The 20,890-nt window shown below is 55.3% G+C and overlaps 1 protein-coding gene across 1 annotated transcript in view; it reads left to right on the top strand.

Annotated features, from left to right (window-relative positions):
* Positions 1–11,444, top strand: part of ABCC11 (ATP binding cassette subfamily C member 11) — a 68,228-nt gene extending 56,784 nt beyond the window's left edge. Inside the window, exons 23-29 of the mRNA XM_062176013.1 lie at positions 1,194–1,283; positions 2,772–2,961; positions 4,373–4,532; positions 8,322–8,400; positions 8,941–9,054; positions 11,075–11,239; positions 11,343–11,444. Coding sequence (XP_062031997.1) covers positions 1,194–1,283; positions 2,772–2,961; positions 4,373–4,532; positions 8,322–8,400; positions 8,941–9,054; positions 11,075–11,239; positions 11,343–11,444 — 900 coding nt within the window. The remainder of the gene's footprint in view (positions 1–1,193; positions 1,284–2,771; positions 2,962–4,372; positions 4,533–8,321; positions 8,401–8,940; positions 9,055–11,074; positions 11,240–11,342) is intronic.
* Positions 11,445–20,890: the final 9,446 nt, after the last annotated feature.

The following is a 20,890-nucleotide window of genomic DNA, read 5'->3' as shown; positions in this document are numbered from 1 at the left end:
TTTCCAAGCCCTGTAAAATGGGGCTCCAGTGCTGACTCCCCAGGAGTGGCCGCCCCGCCTGGGGGCTCTGATGACCTCGCATGCCAGCTGCATCGTGGAGGGTGGCTGTCAGAACGTCTCTGCCGACCTCCATCTCCCCGTCCTGCTGGGAGCACCCTGAGGGCAGACCTGTGTCTGCTGAGCTTTGGGGCACAGAGCCTGGCCACCCAGCACCTGGCAGAGCCCTCCGTGAGAGTTTGTTGAATGAATGCTTTGTGAACTCATTACCCAGCAGCCTCTGTGCATCCTGCTTCTCCACCTCTAGGACCAGGCTGATGGACAGCACAGACTGGGGTCCTGGTCCCAGCCCCGCCTCCAGTTTCCAGGTGATTCTGTGTGCAGCATTCCTTCTCTGTGGGCCTCGGTCTCATCACCATTTTATTAATTTGAAAGACAGAGTGCCAGAGAGAGGGACACACACACACACACACATACACACACAGAGATCTTCTATCTGCTGGTTCACTCCCCAGTGGGGCTGGGCCAGGCTGAAGTCAGGAACCTGGAACCCCGTCTGGGTCTCCCACACAGGTGCAGGAGCCCAAGCACTTGGGCCATCTTCCGCTGCTTTCCCAGGTGCATTAGCAGGCCCTGGTGTGCTCACCTTTGGTGACGCCAATTCCTGCAAGTGCCTCTACTTCTCTAGCCGGAAGTCAGGGACCAAGGCGAGGACTGGGCTGCAGACGGCTTATTGGAGAGCCACTCTTAGGGAACAGGAGGGGGGAGCCGGGAAGAAAATCTGCCAGGAGAGCCAGGGAGGTCCCTGCGGAGGTCGCCTGGGCTCCTCTGGGGCCCCCTATGTGGTGAGATTGTCCCTGCCTTTCTCCACGGGCTCCTGTTCCCCACAGGCTGAGGGTTGCTCTCCGGGTGCGTGCTTGGCCCCTGTGCACGCGGGCTCAGTGGGCTCCTGGCGCTGTGGCCCAAAGCATCTGAGCAGGAACCAGGAAGGCAGTGGAGGATGCTCGGGGTGAGACAGCGTCTGTGGGGTGCACTCTCCCCCACAACTGCCCACCTCTGCGGCCACTGAACTCAGAAACGGGCTGTGAGGCACCGTGGGCCTGGGCCCTGTGCTTGTGGGGGGCATTGCCTTGGTCTGGGGGGCAGGAGCGTGGTGAGCGTGAGCGCACCCCAGCAGCCCCCACTCTTGCTTCCAGCTTGCGGCCAACTTCCAGGCCACGACCCGGATCAGCTCGGAGACAGAGGCGTACTTCACGGCTGCGGAGAGGATACTGCAGTACCTGAGGGTGGGTGTGGGCCTGGGTCCCCCGGGGTGGGGGGCGGAGCTCTGCCGGGGGGGGGGGGGGGGAGTGGCTTCTGGGACCTCTGCCAGGTCCTCCGGCCTGCTGCTGCTCTGGGATTTTTCCCCCAGGAAACAGCCGGGGCTCCTGGCCTTTCTTGCCTCCGGTTCCTGGAGCTGTGTTCAGCATCCTGAAGCTCCTCCTACCGGCTGTCTCCTTGTGGGCACACCCCTGTCTTCGTGGGCGCAGCGGGGTACCAGCTGCTCTTTTCAGAAATGAGGAGTTTGTCCGAGGACAGCAGTTCTGATGGCGATCCTGGTCGCCTCTGTGTGTATCTAAGGCACAGGTTCTGCCGCCAGATTGCCTGCCTTCAAGTTCCGGTTCTGCCACTTGCACCAGCTGTGTAACCCTGTGTGCACCATATGAGAACTCTGTTCCCTGTCTCTGAAATGGGCAAGGTTAACAGTGCTTCCTCCTCGAGTTCTTAGGGAGATGCAATCGTGCAGTGTGTGCGCAGTGAACCCCATCTGCAGCTGGTGGAATTATTAGCCCCATTATCTGGATGCAGAAACCAAGGCTTTGTGAGGCAGAGCCTCTTGCTTTGTGACAGCACACAGCCTTTGGCTGGCAGGGCCCTCTGAAGCTGGACCTCCTGCCCCAACACGGGAGAGAGAGAGAGAGAGAGAGAGAGAGAGAGAGAGAGAGAGAGAGAGAGGTCTTCCATCCATTGGTTCACTCTCCAGTTGGCCACAATGGCCAGAGCTGTGCCTATCTGAAGCTAGGAGCCAGGAGCTTCTTCTGGTCTCCCACGCAGGTGCAGGGGCCCAAGCATTTGGGCCATCTTCTACTAATTTCCCAGGCCATAGCAGAGAGCTGTATTGGAAGTGGAGCAGCCAGGACTCGAACCGGTGTCCATATGGGATGCGGGCACTACAGGCAGTTGCTTTACCTGCTAACACCACAGCGCTGGCCCCAGCTGTGTGATCTTAACACAATGTTCAGCTTGTGGGAGTCCCTATGTCTTTGCCTGTGGAATGTATCTGAAAGGCCCAGCTCACAGGATGAGCAGAGAAAAGTGGAGAGAGAGCGAGAGCGAGAGCGAGAGCGAGAGAGAGAGAGAGAGAGAATGCACCAGGGCTCTGAGCTTTAAAGCACACCCTCTGGGGCTTCTTATCTCTGCTACCCTGGATTCTATTTCTTTAAAGCCTCACACAATCAATGAACAGGATGCTCTTCCTGTTAATAGCAAGGGGCTGCCTACAGGGCTTTCTGCCTGCTGGGATAAGATGCTGTGTGTTTCAGGGGAAGCAGGCAGGCAGGTGTTCCTCCTGGGGTGATCCTCTCATCACACAGCAGCACCTTGACCTTGGTCCAGAGCCGGCTGGGACAATCACACAACCAGCAACCGGAGGCCGGCAAGTCCACAGGAGGTGGACAAAGACGGAGAGTAACTTCTTGATCTTTCTCTCTTTCTTGTTTTCCTTTGAAACTCAGCTGTGCACGTCTGAGGCTCCTTTGCACGTGGAAGGCGTGAGATGTCCCCATGGGTGGCCACAGCGTGGGGAAATCACATTCCAGGATTATCACCTGAAATACCGAGACAACACTCCCATCGTCCTCAAAGGCATCAACCTCACCATTTGCGGCCAAGAAGTGGTGGGCATCGTGGGAAGGACGGGCTCTGGTGAGCTGGGCATCCCAGGGACAGCCTGTGTTCGCCACTGGGGGCGCCTGAGTGTCCCGTCCCCCACCAGCACTCCAGCCTCACTCTGCCCTGGGCTCTGTGCTAGGCGCACACTGATGGTTGGACCCTCGGTCCCTGCTGTCATGGGGGAGGGAAACAGAGAGTGATGGGCTGGGGGGAGCTGCCGCTGTGGGGCCTGGGCTCTGGGCCAGTGCTGGAGCTCAGACTCGCAGGGTGAGCAGGGGCCAGCCCGCAGTGGGCAGAGCGGGGGCTCTGCTGGGAGGAGGAGCAGGCAGGGGATGAAATCTGAGTCGGCTTCCTCCCTTCCTTGTGGGATTCCTATGGGCCTCTTCCTTCCTCTCCTTCCTCTGTCTTCCTTTTCCTTTTCTGACCTCTTTGCCTCCCTCCCTCTCCGATCACCTCTGGGAGGACCTGGTCTGACTGTCACTCGCCTCCACCTGGGCGCCCCAGAGATGCCCTGCGCAGGTGGCGGGTGGGGGTGGCTGCAGCTTTCTTAGATCTGCTTGTGAAGTGGAAGGCTCCCAGCTGCATTCTTTTGTGGGTTCCTCACACTTGACCTTGAACTCTGCCAGCTGTCTGAGGTCTGGGGCAGAGAAGCTCAGCAGGCTCGAGACCAGCCCTGAGCGCCTACTGCGTGTGGGAACAGGACTCAGAGCTCCTCCCCCTCAGACCTGATGGGTGGCATGGGTGTGGCTTGTGAGGAGAGGGCATAGGAAGGGGAGACTGCTGGGCTGTCTTAAAGACAAAGCCACCCTTGGCTCCAGCTCCTGTTGCCTGCTTGGAATTCCAATGATTGATTGACTTAAAAGTAGAGTTACAGAGAGAGAGAGCTTCCATCTGCTGGTTCACTCCCCCAGATGGCCATGACACACATGACTGGGCCAGGCCAAAGCCAGAAAAGCCTGGAACTCCATTTGGGTCTCCTGCATGGGTGCAGGGACCCAAGCACTTGGGCCATCCTCTGCTGCCTTCCCAGGCACAGTAGCAGGGAGCTAGACCAGAATTGGAGCAGCTGGGACTCGAACCAGTACTCCTATGGGTTGCTGGCATCACAGGTGGCAGCATAACCAGCCATGGCACAACATCAGTCCCCACCCCCCTCAACACCACTTGTTTTAATATTGGAAAGAAATTTAAAAATATAACATGGTGTGTGTGTGCAAAACCCCACGCAGACGTGGGCTGGCAGGGACCCAGGAGTGCTGTCCGTGCCCCCTACGCCGGCTGCAAGAACGGTGCTCCTGGATTTGGGCACTGTTAGGAGCAGAGACACTGAGCCTTCACCCTCTTGGGGCTCACAATGACCCCACATGGGTGCTTGGGGCGCATGGCAGGTGCGGATGCTGGCTCAGCCTTGGGGGACAGAGGCCCACTTGTGTTTTGCCCACAGGGAAGTCCTCCCTGGGCACAGCGCTCTTCCGCCTGGCAGAGCCCACGGCTGGCCGGATCCTCATCGACGGCGTAGATGTCTGCAGCCTCGGCCTGCAGGACCTGCGTTCCCAGCTCGCCGTCATCCCGCAAGACCCGATCCTGCTCTCCGGAACCATCAGGTGCGTGCCAGAACCAGCCAGCCAGTTACTTGCACTGGGCTGCCTCTGCTTGGTTACACTGTGCTAGGGCAGGACACTCGGACCCACCCCTGCCAGCGTGCCGAGGGGCTGCTGAGGACGGACCAGGGCTCGGATACACACAAGGCCACTTTGTACACCGTCACGTCCTAGATGAAAGCCAGGTGTACTTGGATTTCTTCAAAAGCTGACAATGTTGGTCGACTTTCAGGACACCCCATGGAGCACCTGCCCTGTGGCTGCCGTGGTCTCTGCCCACAGCCACACAGCCTCCCCTCCCTGCGCCCAGAGCCTGCCCCTGCTGGAGTTAGGAGGTGTGGCTTCCTCCAGGGTGCCTGGCCCCAGCCCAGGCTGCCTCTTCATGCGCTGTCTTCTTGGAAGCCACCTCGGACTGAGCTGTGCCCAGGTCTGGGCTCCTCCTGGACAGTGGCCTTTAGTGACCAAGGAGCACAAAGACCTGGAGACAGAGGACGTCTCCACGGTGTTGGAGAACGAGCTGGAGCCCCAGGCTGCAGCAACATCTAAGGGACAGTGTTAGAGCCGGGGGTTAAACCACCGCGCAGGGCCTCGATCATTCCTTCTGCGTCATTCGTTCCCCAACCATTCCCCTAGCATTCATTCCTTATTCATTCCTTCATTGTCCATTCACCGTTTATTTATTTATTTATTTGAGAGGTAGACTTACAGGCAGAGAGGGAGAAACAGAGAGAGAGGGACTGCGCTGTGGTGTAGCAGGTAAAGCTGCAATCTGCAGTGCCAGCATCCCATACAGGCGCTGGTTCGAGTCCCAGCTGCTCCACTTCCGATCCAACTTTCTGCTATGGCCTGGGAAAGCAGTAGAAGATGGCCCAAGTCCTTGGGCCCCTGCACCCATGTGGGAGACCTGGAAGAAGCTCATGACTCCTGGCTTCGGGTCGGTTCAGCTCCAAGCGGTTGTAGCTATCTGGGGAGTGAATCAGCAGATGGAAGATTTCTCTCTCTCTGCCTCTCTCTCTCTCTCTCTCTGTCTCTCTTTCTCTCTCTGTGTAACTCTGATTTTCAAATAAATAAATAAATCTTAAAAAAACAAAAAAGCAGAGAGAAAGGTCTTCGATCTGCTGGTTCACTCCCCAAATGGCCACAACAGCTGGAGCTGGGCCAATCCAAAGCCAGGAGCCAGGAGCCAGGAGCTTCTTCCAGGTCTCCCACGCAGGTGCAGGGATCCAAGGACTTGGGCCATCTTCTACTGCTTTCCCAGGCCATAGCAGAGAGCTGGATCGGAAGAGAAGCAGCCGAGACTCGAACTGGTGCCCACATGGGATGCTGCTGCGGCAGGCAGAGGCTTATCCTATAGTGCCTCAGGGCCGGCCCCATCACTCATTTCTTTGTCATCATTCACCCTTCACCCCTTCGACATTTATCCAGTATCCCTTCCTTCATCTGTCTGTCTGCGTGACCTGCTTTTTCCGAGCTCCTTCCAGGACCAGACATGGTGCTGGAGAGTGGGGCACAGCGATGAAGGAACATGACCCCTGCTCCCCCGAGTGTAGTTGAAGAGTCATAAGACTTGATGCTAAAATTCATTAAGTTCTTTTAAAAAAGTGAAATTAAGTTTGAGATGCAATGACTTTGAATAGCTCTTGTCTCGACCGTTGAGGAATAGTTTTTTTTTTTTCCTGCAAATTGTTGAACTCTTTACTTAGTATAGAGTTGGTCTTCCATGTATAAAGTTGATTGAAAATGGATCTTAGTGGAGAATGGGACCGGGAATGGGAGGGTGAGGAGGAAGAGGGGTGGGAGGGTGGGTATGGTGGGAAGAATTACTACTTAGGAAATGCATGAAGTCTGTATTCCTTAAATCTAAAGGCTTTTTTTTTGGGGGGGGGGAAAGACTTGATGGATGGTAGTGTAAGGAGTAATGGCTTAGATAGAAGACAGGAACAAGGTTCTAAGGGAGACAGAGTGGGATGAGTAGCTCTGCCTGTGTGAATCCAGGAAGGCTTCACGGAGGAGGGGGTAGTTGAGTGGGTCTTAAAGGATAAGTTGGAGCTTTCCTAGCGGGAGAAGGGAGAGGTCTCTCCAGGGAGGGTGAACAGTGTGTGCACAGCACACTCTGTGCCATGAAGGGGCTGATAGAGCAATTCATGAGAAGCTTCTGCATTGAGGTAGAACTTAGGCAAATCATATAAGGGGCAGTACAAATGGAAACGCTTATTGGCATTCGCGCACACGAACATGTGCCTTAAGATGCTGCTGGTATCTAACTTAGCCGCCACAACACCCTAGCGAGGTGGGCTTGTGATCCCCATTTCCGCGTGAAGAAACGGAATAGAGAGAAGAAGGTGTCCCGTCTAAGGACACACGAGGCAATAGTAACGCTGGCGTGTAACCCCAGTCATCTGCCTCCGCCTGCAGCCTTCCCTCTCGCTTCCGGAAGGAACCTGGACTGGAATCCAGGAGACCTGGAATCCTCCACCCTCTCCGGAGTGTCTCTCATTCCAGCCTGGCTCTCATACTGGCTTGTGGCGTGACCTTGAACAAGCCATTTAAACCCTAACTGTCTTCGTCGATGAGGGAAGTATGACCATTTCATGGGAGTGCAGGTGTCCAGTGAGCCCTCCTGTGGAAATGCTTCGGATTCTATCAAGTGTCGCTCAGAGCCGACATTCTGCCCACTGCTGCTTCGTGCAGTGTCTGGCCCTTCCCGCAGCTGTGTAGCTGGGGAGACAGAGAGCAGAGGTTAACAGCTTGCCCTCATGGTTGTGTGATTGCATAACGCAGAAGTGTTTGTCACGGGGCCTCCGCCAGGGCAAAGGGCAAACCTGGCCCCAGGGCAAAGTTCAGATGGATCCCAACCTGATGCTTGCTGGTTGAATGGTCCATTAAGGTTCTTTTTTTTTTTTTTTTTTTTTTTAAGATTTATTTATTTATCTGAAAGGCAGAGTTACAGGGAGGCAGAGAGAGAGAGAGAGAGAGAGGTCTTTTGCTGGTTCACTTCCTAAATGTCCGCAATGGCTGGAGCTGAGCCAGTCCCAAGCCAGGAGCCGGGAGCTTCTTCCAAGTCTCCCACATGGGTGTAGGGGCCCAAGGACTTGGGCCATCTTCTACTGCTTTCCCAGGCCATAGCAGAGAGCTGGAGTGGAAGTGGACACCGGGTGTCCATATGGGATGCTGGTGCTGCAGGTGGTGGCTTTATCCACTGTGCCACAGCGCCGGCCCCGTGCCCTGTATATTCTACAACAGAACAAAACAGTGCCCATGTGAACTATGCAAACTCAGGCTTCCATCGCTGGGTGACTCTGGGAAGGCCAGGGTGGGAGTCGGGAAGCTGCTTGCCCTGCTCTGCTCTCTCACTGCTCTCAAGCTCCACACGAGGGCCCAGAGTAGCGCCACCTGTTCGCTTCAGCCAGAGGGACCCCATCTCTTTCCCCATCGCTGCCTTCAAATCCTGAGATTCTGACCCGTGACCCTCCCACCCCAACCAATGACAGGGGCCGGAGAGTGCGGTGGAATGATTGGCTTATACTCACTTGTCCCGCCCTTTGGGTGAGTGGGTGGCAGAGCCCCGCCTGGACTCATGGGCTTGGAGAGGGGTTCCCAAGATAAAACTTGCGGGGCTGCTGCCTGCACAAGGAAGGTGTGGGAGGGGCCAGGGAGGCACAGGAAACACGCTCCGTCCTGGAGGCCCCATGCGTTTCCCTGCTGCCCGCAGTCGGGTTCTGACAGCATCCCGTGGCCATCGGGCGTTCCCAGGCTGAGGGCGGTTGCCGACCACTGTGCGTCCTCTCACAGATTCAACCTTGACCCCTTTGGCCGCCACACGGATGAGCAGATCTGGGCGGTCCTGGAGAGGACGTTCCTGAGCACGACTGTGAGTAGCCCCCACAGCCCGACTCTCATCTTCAACAGGGGCTCCCCTCCTGGAACCGTCTAGAAGCTGTGGCTTCGGGCCAGGGATGAAATCATCTCATGGAGATGACATGGCTTGGAATTCCTAAAGAACGCTGCTCCAGGCCCCAGGCCCAGCACCCATGGGGAAGAGGGGGGCTTTGCTCTCCTTGGGCTCTCAGCTCAGAGGCAGTAAAGGCAGCAAGTGAGATGCTTGCGTGCCAGGGCATCAGCAGTCTCTGTGGGGGAGCAGCTCCTCTCGGCCAGGCCACTAACAGGGTCTAACAGTAGAGCTCAGACCAGACAGCGCGGGGGCAGCTGGGCAAAGGTCTTTGAGAGAACATTCCAGGCACAGGGAGCGGCACACACTAAGGCCCTGAGGTTGGCATGGTGAGGGGACAAAAGACCAGAGGCAGAGGTGTCGGGAGAGGGAGGGAGGACTGCTCACGTTAGCAGGTGACGCCAGAGGTAGGCGTGGCCCCGCAGCCGCCCGCACGTGGTCCTGTTCTGCCCCCTGTTGCAGATCTCGAAGTTCCCCGAGGGCCTGCAGGCTGCCGTGGTGGAGAACGGTGAGAACTTCTCCGTGGGGGAGAGGCAGCTGCTGTGCATTGCCCGGGCCCTCCTCTGCAGCTCCAAGGTGAGGCTGCCGCTGCCCCCGTGGCCTTGGGGAGTCACTCTGGGCACGTACATGGCACTGGCTCTGTGACGCCGGACTCCACAGCGCCCCCTCCGTTCGCAGATGGCCATTGCACATGCATCTGCGGTGGGGTGGGCGCTGGCAGGCCGGGTGGCTGGGGATTCTCAGCCTGGCTCCCCATCATCCCCTGATGTCCCACAGCTGGGCTGAATGGTGCACCACTGCCAGTCAGAGCGTCCTCCTCCTGGGAAAGGACAAAAGGTTGGAAAAGCGGCTCAGAAATTGCCCACTGCATCCTTCTCAGAACCCGGACACGGGATGGGAGGTCCCTTTTGTCTTTAATAGAACTGGGAATCACAAGACTGCTGACTCAGGGAAAAGGTGCCTAATTTTAAAAAATGAATTATTTATTTACTTATTTGAAAGGCAGAGTTACGGGGGAGGGGGAGAAGACGGGAGAGAGAGAGAGAGAGAGAGAGAGAGAGAGAGAGAGAGAATCTTCCATTTACTGACTGACTCCCCAAAGGGCTGCAATGGTCAAGACTGGGCCAGGCCAAAGGTGGGAGCCTGGAACTCCATCTGGGTCTCCCGTGTGGGTGCAGGGACCCTAGCACTTGGGCCATCCTCCACTGCTGTCCCAGGTGCATCAGCGGGGAGCTGGGTCGGAAGCAGAGTAACTGGGACTCAGACTGGCACCCATGTGAGATGCTGGCATTGCAGGCGGTGGCTTAACCCACTGTGCCACAACACCAGTCCCATAATTCTTAAAAGTCTAATGTAGAGGTGTTTCTCAAAGTTTTCCAGATATTTTAGAATTTCAGTACCTGGGTATCCAGGAGCAGAGCTCTCTTACAAGTGAGGCAACACACACACGCATACACACACATTTACCCATGCACACACACACATACACACTCTCCATGGTTAATTTGTGATAAATGCAAAAAACACGCAGGCTGCAGGCTGTCAAACTGGGAGAATCTCAGTGAGATCTAATGAGGGGGCCCAGTTTCCGGGGAGGTAGGACCCGCCCCTTCCTACGGGAGGTGAACAACAGAGTTTGCGATGTCTGTGGAGCGCTTTCCCAACTTCTCAGTTCTTTCACAAGCACCTGCCACTTGGTGCTGCAATTACTTCCTCTCTATCGCGTCTCACATGTAGACTCATCCGTGTATGGTTTTTTAGGAAACTTCATTTGAGAGAGAGATGGGGGGAGGGAGAGAAGCTCCTCTCCTACCCACAGGTCCACTCCCCCACACGCCTAACATGGCAGCCAGGCTTGGCCAGGGCCAAAGCTAGGAGCTGGGAACTCAAGCCAGGTGTCCCACATGGGTGGCAGGAACCCGGGGACTCGAGCCGTCACCGGATGCCTTCCTGGACAGCTGGTCAGGAGCTGAAGAAGAGAAGCAAACCCAGGCGCGCCAGCGTGGAGGCCTGACTGAGCGCCGGCTCCCACGGGGCGATTTTGTCGCATCCGTGGACCACTGCTATTAACGACACTTCCTTTTTAAAAATGGCCCCATCCCGAACTGTCCCATTTGTTAAAGCATACTTTCTGTGCCTATCGTTAATGCATAGGATCCATGTTAAATTTCCCAATACATGAACCGAGTGTCTTTCCGTGGGAGATGGTGGCAGCGGGCACCGCGGGCTCTCCCCGGATGTGTGCGTGCTCTGCTTTGAGGAGCACGGCTCCACTTGCGTTCAGGCAAATAGGAAGGTGGTTAATAGGGTAAGACGTGGCCGCCAGGCCGTTTTCACCCCCCAGACCTCAGTTCTCCGGCCACTGAAGTGTAGTTAGCTTGCATTCGCTTCCCCATGTCAAGAATATGGTGCGCTCAGCTCAGTTCTCTGATTTTCCAGCTAGGGAGCTGGACGCCTGGAGAGTGGGTGGGTGGGATGCCTGGAGGGTGGGGAGGGAGCGGGGGAGGGGACTCGGGAACTCCTGGCAGAACCAGGGCCGGGCGCAGGTCTCCAGGGCCAGGCGAGCCCGCCCTCAGCCCCGTTCTGCTTCGGCCAGATCATCTTTATCGACGAAGCCACTGCCTCCATTGACGTGGAGACGGACGCCCTGGTCCAGCGCGTCATCCGGGAGGCCTTCCGCGGCTGCACGGTGCTCATCGTCGCCCACCGTGTCACCACCATCCTCAACTGTGACCGCATCCTGGTCATGAGCAACGGGAAGGTGGGAGGCAGGTCCCCCCTCCCCCTGGGGGGGCGGTAGGGGAGGAGGGTGGCGGCTCACTGCGGCCCCGCCCCCTCCCCCTGGTCTCTCTCCCCTCTTCCAGGCTGTAGAGTTTGACCGGCCCGAGGTCCTGCAGAAGCAGCCCGGGTCATTGTTTGCCGCCCTGCTGGCAACAGCCAGTTCTTCGCTGAGCGCGGACAGCTGAGGGAGGCCGGCGTCCGGCGTCTGTGCCTTCCGGTCCCGAGAGGGCTCCTTCTCCTGGAAGCAGGACAGGAGTGCAGGGAAAGGCGCTGGGGTGGAAAAGGAGATCAAGGCAGCAAGAGCTTGAGAGATCACCTCGCTCCCTGGCTCCCCGACCTTAAAACCCCAGCGCCATTTGAGAACATGGCGCCCAAGGAGCAGATGTCTCTTTTTAACTTATATCTTGAGTAGTTTGATAACAATGCCCAAGCTTATTCATATGTTCCTAGCTGTGTTAGAGGTCTTGCAAATGCTGTTTGATTTTGTACAAATAAAATGAAGGGTACTGGTCACACCCCTCGTTCTGCTTTTTACACCAGTGACCTCTGATTTCATTTCAGGAACAGACACTGCCTCGGATTGGCTTCTGGGAGAGGGGCAGCCCAGGCTCAGGGAGCAGGAGGTGCCCCGGTTTGGCTGCACGTGATGAAAGGGTGTCGCCCCCCCGACGACGCTGTCTCTCTGCTCTCAGCTCTCCTTCCTTGTGTTCCACTCCACCTCCTGGCTGGCTTTATCCTCATGGTGGCAATGTGGCTGCCAGCAGCTCCTGCTCACATCCTACGAGCTCAGCATCCTCAGGTCTTTCCTCCCTGTATTTCCAGCCAAAGTCCCAGGGCTGAATCTCACTGGGCCAGCTTGGGTCATGTGCTCATCCCTGAACCAATCACGTGCCAGGCTGTTGGAACACAGTGATTTGCCAGGTCCATGCCTGGGCCTCATGCTGGGGTCAGCTGCTCTGACTCACCTGGGCTCAGAATGGAGGGGCTTGTTTCCCCAGTACAATTGGAATGCTTTACTACATGAAGGAGGAATACCGAGCTGTGACGGCTCATATTCTCAAAATGTCATAGAAAAATTTACTTAGTAAACCAGCATTTCCTGCTGTTCCCGCCTTGGAGTAGGTGCTGGAGGTGCAGTGGTATCCCTGCCCTCGTGGAATATTGACTCTCATGGTAGACAAGTGAACAGGTGGTTCCAGGTCCAGAGTGACAGGAGGTGAGGCCAGGGTGCCGCAGACAGGACAGTCAGAGCAGGCTTCCTGGAGGAGGTGACGCTGAAGTTCAGTGAGGCCTGAAACATGGAAAATATTAGCTCAGATGTTGGGGATTGAACAAGAATGTTCAGTGCAGAGAACAGCAAACAGATGCCCGCAGGAGTGAACTACGCCAGGGCTGATGCAATCCCGGGAAGGTGGAGCAGAGGCCCGTCCTGGAGTAGTGACGTGCCCACCGCCTTCCGCTCCCGTCCTGGGATTTGTAGGCGGACCCTGCTTCTGCATCCCTGGGTGATTGTCTCCTCTTAAAATCCCTTGCCTTGTGGTTCTTCCCCCAATCCTGGCTTTTTTTCTTTGGGGTGCCTGGGAGCCCCACTGTCCCTTCCCGTCAGCACTGTGCAGGGCCCCAGAACTGTTCACCTACAAACTGATGGTGGCTCCCCCCACCCCAGCCTTGTGCCCTCCCAGAGCTGCTGTGGGGTTCCCAGTCGGCCGCATTCTGTGGGCTGCGTTTTCTCAATCGGCCAGCAGATGGCAGCTTCCTCCCAAAAATGCAGGAGAGCCCTGGCAGGATTCAGAAGGGCTGGATCCACAGAGAATCCCCCAGGTCAGTGTTGACCCTTGAGGCGGAGGACCGGAAACAGAGCCCATTCCATGGGCAGAGCCCTGGCCTCCCTGCTCCTGTTCCCACCTCCAGCAGAGAATTCCTGGGCCGCCTCTCAAACTTGGCCACACGTTAGCATCACATAGAGTCTCTAAAACTCTAATGTCCACTCCTAGAGGCTCTGATTTCATTGGTGAATCAAATGTGCAGCAGAATTTGAGAACCATTGGCTCCAGGCAACAAGAAGGAAGAATTTGTTTGAAAAATAGTCTTGGAGGGTAGATGTTGTGACACCGCGGGTTCCGCTGCTTTTGCGTCGCCAGCACCCCATCGTGGAACGCTGATTTGACTCCCCGCTGCCCCGCTTCCAATCCAGCTTCCCACGAGTGCACCTGGGAAAGCAGCGAAATGGCTCAAGTGCTTGGGCCGCCCTTGTGGGAGACCTGGATGAGGCTTCTGGCTCCTGGCTTCAGTCTGACCCAGCCCTGGCTGTTGCAGCCATTTGGGGGAGTGAACCAGTAGATGGAAGATACCTTTCTCTCTCTCTCTCTCTCTGTCTCCCCTTGTTCCTCTCTGTCACTCTGCCTTTCCAATCAATCAATCTTAAAAAAAAAGAAAAATAGTATTTATTCTTTTATTCTTTTAACAGTACTGGGAATATTTTATTCCTTACATCTAGTGGTAGTGAGTAAGGTTTTTTGTTTGTAGGTTTTCTGAAATATTTTCTAAGAAATATTGCAAAAATTGGTATTTAATATTAAAATGGTATTTAATATTAAAAAAGAATTGTAATGAGGGGACGGAGAACTTTGTCCTGCTTCTTCAGAGTCAAGTGCAGCATCTGCCTAGCAGGAGTAACGTGGTCCACAGGGCGCAGCCACACGGGAGATTAGAGGAGGCCATATGCCACGGGCCCAAGTGATTTTAAGAGCGACACTGCAGAGGAAGGTCTTCAAAGGAAGTGCCCCCCACAGTGGAAACCGTGCGTGGAGCAGGAAGAAGGACAGAGGGCTTGGACCCTAGTTTCACATTCCCCAAGGGTTTCTGCTAGAAAACGGCTCCGGAGGGCAGCTCCAGCCCAGGGCCTGGGGTTCAGGCACTGGGGGCATTTCCTGGGAGAGCTCCCCGGAGTGGAGGGAGGGCCCCTGCTGCTATCCGCTGGCTCCCTCTGCTGAATGCCTGCCCTGGGCTGTGGACTCTGGGATGCCATTCTGAAAGCAGCATGGCCTTGGAGGGGGTGGTCCTTAGAGCTTCCCTAGTACCACCAGGAGGCCTGCAGCCCAGGTTGCCCCGCCCCACCTCCGCCTGTCTGCTTCCCAATGGGACTGAACCCCTCCCCCCGACGCTCTCCCTGAGGTTCCTGTGCGTTCCCAGGGCATGTCTATGTTTGTGAGCTCATTGGGGGCACACTTCGTGGGCTCTCCTTGGCTCCATCCCACTGAGCTAGAGGGGAACCCAGCACCTGCCCTTACTTCCTGTGTACCTGAAGATAACTTCAACGCCGCCGCCGGGGCTCCAGAGAGCTCCTATTTCAATGGCTCACCCACTTCTGAAGGAGTCTCTCCCAAGGTCCCCCGCTGCCTGGCCTGGTAACTGCATTTCCCGGGGCTACCTCCCTGCTCTGTGCTCATTTTACATAGAGCAGTTTAGTTCTTGCTTGGGATGCCAATCAAGTCGCCAGAGCCTACAGGAGACGTGCCAAGGCCATTCTCTTTTTTTTTTTTTTTTTTTATTTTTGACAGGCAGAGTGCACAGTGAGAGAGAGAGACAGAGAGAAAGGTCTTCCTTTTGCCGTTGGTTCACCCTCCAATGGCCGCCGCGGTAGCGCGCTGCGGCCGGCGCACCGCGCTGTTCCGATGGCAGGAGCCAGGTGCTTCTCCTGGTCTCCCATGGGGTGCAGGGCCCAAGCACTTGGGTCATCCTCCACTGCACTCCCTGGCCACAGCAGAGAGCTGGCCTGGAAGCGGGGCAACCGGGACAGGATCGGTGCCCCGACCGGGACTAGAACCCGGTGTGCCGGCGCCGCAAGGCGGAGGATTAGCCTGTTGAGCCACGGCGCCGGCCAAGGCCATTCTCTAAACAAGGTTCCTGCCCCCTGTGACCTTTCACCTCACTACCCTAAGTGTCCCCCATTCTCACCTCTGTCACGTTTAGATCCGTCTGTGGACTCTGGCGACATCGCAGTCAGGAGCGAGCTGGGAGAGAGTGAGTCCAGCTGTTCTCTTGTGACCCATCGGCCTCTTGGCCAGGTTCAGGAGCCTGTGCATCGAGATGGGAAGAAAACGACTCTTGCTAACTGACATGTAGCATTTCCCTTGGTGGTGGATGAAGCAAGAAACCATATGGCATTCCCACTGCTCCCTTGGATTTTGTCACCAACAGAAATCACAGATACTCACAAATCTCGTTTCCACTGTCTCAAAATATCACTTACAGGTGCCAATGCTTCGAGATTCCAGTAGCTAGGTCCTGCTATCGATGGCGAAGCATCCTAATACATTGATAACATTAGGTTTTGTGGGGCCGGTTCTGTGGCATATCGGGTTAATGCCCTGACCTGAAGCACTGGCATCCCATATATGTGCTGGTTTGAGACCCGGCTGCTCCACTTCCAATCCAGCTCTCTGCTATGGCCTGGGAAAGCAGTGGGAGATGACCCAAGTGCTTGGACCCCTGCACCCACGTGGGAGACCTGGAAGAGGCTCCTGGCTCCTGGCTTCGGATCGGCACAATTCCAGCTATTGAGGCTGATTGAGGAGTAAACTATCTGATGGAAGACCTCTCTCTCTCTCTGCCTCTCCTCTCTGTATAACTCTGACTTTCAAATAAATAAATAAATCTTTAAAAAAGAATATTAGGTTTTATAATATCCAACTTTCACTTTAAAATGCTTATTCTTTATTTTTTTAAAAATATCTATTTGGAAAACAGAGAGACAGAGACAGAAGACAAAGAAAGAGCGTCCATCTGGTGGTTCTCTCTCCAGATGCCTGCAACAGCCAGGGCTGGGCCGGGCTGAAGCCAGGCGGCTGGAAACTCCGTCCTGGTCTCCCAGGGATCCGAATGCTTGGGCTGTCACGTGCTGCCTTTGAGTGTGTGCATGAACCAGAGGCTGGGCTCAGAAGTGGGGCTGGGACCTGATCCCAGAAGCTCTGATACGGGCTGGGGGCATCTTAACCACTGTGCCAAACGCCTGCCTTTCTTTTTTTATTTTTTTCTTAACAATACAGAGTTTGATAACCATAATTCAGTATAGTAGGTTACCTTTGCCATCCTATATACTTTACTGAGTGCGTTACAGACACTATTCTGAGAATACGGCAGAGTGCCAAGGAAGTCCACGGCACAAAAAAACTTAGCGCCGCCGCCTTCACTTCAGCTTTTCCACGTTATAAACAGAACCTCTGTCCCCCCAGGCAGGGGAGGGGCCTTGTCCACAACTCCAACATTGACTTGCAACTGGCTGGCCTGGAACTTGAACCCAGAGCAGAGAGGAGGCGGTGAGGTGGGAGGGTCCCCCCGCACCAGCTTGGCTCATGGACAGCCTGGTGCATAGAAATTCTAGGTCTGGTGCCTGCTGTCTAACCCCAGCCAAAGAGGCTGAAATCAGCCCTAAAGCAGTGTCACCCCAGCCCCCCCCCCCCCCCCCCCCCCAGCCAGCCTCTCCCAGCCAAGGAAAGGAGCCTGGAATGCCACAGCGACCAGCGCCATACAGGCATCAGGGAACTTACAGGGTGTGGCCTGGGAGCAGGAACGCTCCGCCCAGGGGTGCCCAGGGCGTGGAGTCTGCATCGGGCTGCAAGGAACTGGGCTCAGGGCAAGGGGACCAGTTTCTTTCCGTGTTTGGGACCAACAACGTCAACATTTGCAAGGGTGCCTGGGGATGTTCAAGGCTAGGGCTTGGGCTCAAGCCTGCTTTGGGAAAACTCACAATGGGCTGGGTCCCGTGGCCGCCAGAGCACCTGGTGGCTTCAGCCAGGACACATAGAGAAAGTGGGGGGGAGAGGCGGCCCTCCATCTGGCTGCTCCTGCCCAGTTCCTGCCCCTGGCTGAGCAGCATCATGTGTTGAAGCTTTTTCTCATCAGGGCAAAGGGGAGCATAATTTTCTAGGTTAATGAAAATAGTGGTTTTTTTTTTAAACCCTTGGTTGCGGGGTGCTTTGTGATCTGACACTGCTTAGAGCGAACCCCACTGAGGCAGAAACTTCTGATCCAGTGTGGGGGTCCCACACGCCCCTTGGGCTTGTGCATCGTTTACAATCTATGGGGCACTCCTGTTACCCCCTTATTTAGGAGCAAGGGACCCCCAAATTGGGTCTTTGTTTAGTGTGAAGGGAGTTGAGGGGTGGAGGCCAAGGGCAGCAGGTGGGAGGGAGGGAGCTGCTGGCAGGTGGGAGGAGTATTTGGGAAGGGGAGCAGCCTTCTTTATGTGCTCCTGCTGGTTGTCATGACGACTGTCAACCGGCAAGGCACAGGTGGGAGTGATTTTTAGCATAGAAACGAGATTACGAGGTGAGAGGTCGATTTGAGGTCACTTTGGCAGCCAGGTTGGATCTCACCAAATTCAAACCAGTTGGCCCAGGGAAGAACTTTTGCTCGAAAGCCATCCTGTCCTCCAAGCAATGTTAGACCCTCAGCCAGGCCCTGTAGGCACTGCCAGAGTTATTTCACATAAGGTGTGTGCTGTACGGGTGGGGACAGCTGCGAGAGGTGGCTGAGTTCCAACTGTTGAGCTCCTTGGCGGTCAATGCAAAGAAGGAAAATGGTGTATTGCAGGATCATCAATTAAATGGTTTCTCAAGCATTTAAAGAAAAACACTAACTGCACAGTTAGATGAGTCAGCGAGTACCCCTCTGCCTGACTGGGGCGAGTTTTAATCCACAGGTTCCACTCTGAGCCCAGGGACCTGCTCAGGTCTCTAAGTTGTCAAGCGGTGGAGCTGAGGCCAGGACTTACGGTTTCGGTAATCATTTTGTTGTTTATTAGAAGGTTTGCTCTCTCGATGTTGGCTACCTGCCTTCTGGTTGACTACCCCTGCTGCTCCTTGCACTTCACGCTGTAAACGTCCATTCAGATTTCTCCGCTGCTTTCCAAAGTCTTTTCACATCAACTCCGTTGGCCCTTTCTACTGTGCCTCTCTCCTGAGGCAAAGAGAATGAAAAACCCAACCCCCTCTTAGCAGATACCTCTGTGGGTTTCTACCAGACAGGTCCTAACAGCAACACAGCAACTAGAAATCTTCTTTCTTGGAAAATCCGGCTAATTTTTAGAAAATATTTATTTATTTGTAACTGGAATTATGGAGAGAGACAGAGATCTTCTATCTGCTGATTCACTCCCCAAATGGCTGCAAGGCTGGGGCTAGACCAGGCAGAAGCCAGGAGCCAGGACCTCCATCTGGGTCTCCTACGTGGGTGGCAGGGGCCTAGGGACTTGGACCAAATTTCGTTGCTTTCCCAGGCACATTAGCTGAGAGCTGGATCAGAAGTGGAGCAGCCAGGACTCAAACTGGTGCCCATATGGGATGCCTGGCACTGCGGGCAGCAACAGTGCTTATATATATATATTTATATATTTAAGATTTATTTATTTATTTGAAAGGCAGAGTTACAGAGAGGCAGAGGCAGAGGCAGAGAGAGAGAGAGAGAAAGAGAGAGAGAGAGGTCTTTCATCCGCTGGTTCACTCCCCAAATGGCTGCAATGGCCATAGCTGTGCTGATCGGAAGCCAGGAGCCAGGAGCCAGGAGCCAGGAGCCAGGAGCCAGGTCTCCCATGTGGGTGCAGGGCCCAAGCACTTGGGCCATCCTCCACTGCATTCCCAGACCACAACGGAGAGCTGGATTGGAAGTGGAGCAGCCAGGACTAAAACCAGTACCCACATGGGATGCCGGCACCACAGATGCGGCTCTACCAGCTATGCCACGGCTCTGGCCTCTATTTTAACATTATTATTTACAAAGGATAACTGCTGCTTCTTGAGTGTTTCCAATGTTTAAGGCATGTCACTCACATGATTGAATTTAGTCCTTAATGAATTTACAACACATTCTGGTTACAATTCTCATTTTGTGTAGAGTTTCCATTTTCAGCCCTCCATGGCACCAATTCTATGTATCGCCAGCAGGGGGCTTCACGATCCTTCCTGGGACTTGAGGCGAGATCTCTTTATTTGTCTCCCCCTCTCTCTTTCTCCATCTTTCCCTCTTCCCCTTGTCTCATTTTTAAAAGGATTTCAGACAGCCTCACAGAACCTCCGTGGTGGGAAAATCCTCTCTCCTTCTCGCCACCGAGTACCTCGGTTCCTGTTGGACACACAGACAGCCCACACATGCACACACACCATCACGTCTAAGCTGTGATCTCCCTGGATACCACTGGGCTGATATGTTTGTGTACAACATAAAAGTATTCAGACTATCAAGGAAGCCAGAGCAGGGATTCTTGGTTTCTTTTTTCTCCCTGCAGTCAGTACACTGGGTTCTCCCACCCCGGGGGTCTCCCTAGGCTGGGCTTCAGCTCTGTGACCTTGGCTGAGTCTCTTCACTGCTGCAGGCACCTGTCTGTTCTTGTCCAACTCCTTTGGGCAGAGACTGGACAGCCCTTCCCCTGCCCTACTTCCCCTCTGCTCCCCATAGGCCAACGGTCTTCTCTCCAAAGTCCCCATCCAAGGCTAGTTTCGGTGTAAGACCACCTCCACCAGGGCTTCCAGGAACATGGAGAAAACGCGCGGGAATCCTCCTTCTGTCAACATGGCCGGATTTGCATGCGCCCTCTGAAGCTGGGAGACAGGGAGAGGGAATCTGGGGGCTGCTGGGGAGACCTCCCGGGGCGGGGGGGTGGGGTGGTAAACAGGATTAAGCACTTCCCTGTACAAAAGGGCTCTGCAAATACCAAGTGACTGTATTAGCGGTGGTGCGGCCGTGGGGAAGGGATGGAGGCTGCGGAAGGGGGACAGGACGCCCCCGCTGGGCCAGCCCGCTCCCCAGGCTGGGGATCTGGCCACCCACAACCCCCTGCTCACTCCTTCTGTCTTAGGGGCCTGAAGATGAGTGTGGGGTTGGGCGCAGGCAGTGGTTGGCATCTTCAGGAAGCTGTGCGGCCAGAACCAGCCAGCAGGGGGAGAACTTGGCCAGCAGGAGGGAACACAGAGCCCTGGGCTGCTAGGAAAAAAAAAAAAAAAAAAAAAGAAATTCTACAGCAACATTTGTCATAAAATCTGTTTGAGTCAGGTGGAGAAGGTCTCCTAAGGTGTCTAAGTAATTCTTGAAAATGAGTCAACGTTTATTTCTGACTACAAGGATCTTGCACCCTCCCAACCCCGTGGAAGCCACACACTCTCTTTTGCTTGCAAGGGCCCAGAAAAGACCTGTGCCCCTGTTGGCAGTGCTTGAGTAAAGATAAACCAGAAACCTTCATGCAAAAGAGGGAGCAGCTAGGGCCTGTCTCAAACTTACCTTTATAAAAAAAAAAGTTCAAATCACACACCTTTGTTTTTGGCCACATGAGCAGGGGCTGTGTGGATGAGCGTTTCTGTGTTTTGTAAATGGGACTCCTGGCACCTTCCCTGCCTGCAGGGTTGCCTCACCTTTGCAGGAGGCAGAGGGGGAAATGGGACGCATCCTCGAGGGCAGGTGCCTGGACTAGGACTCAGGAGACTTGGCTGCTGGTCTCAGCTCCTGCCCGAAGCCGCTTGTGCAAGGCATCCTTGCTTCTGTCTCCACAGCTGGGGACGGGCTCTTCCACAAAGCTGTGCTGTGGCCGGCCACAGAAGGGTGGCCGTCCCTGAAGGCACCGGCCCACAACATGGGCCCC

This window comes from Lepus europaeus, chromosome 19 (assembly GCF_033115175.1).
Source record: "Lepus europaeus isolate LE1 chromosome 19, mLepTim1.pri, whole genome shotgun sequence".
Lineage (NCBI taxonomy): Eukaryota > Metazoa > Chordata > Mammalia > Lagomorpha > Leporidae > Lepus > Lepus europaeus.
This window is presented reverse-complemented; position numbering and strand designations above follow the sequence as displayed.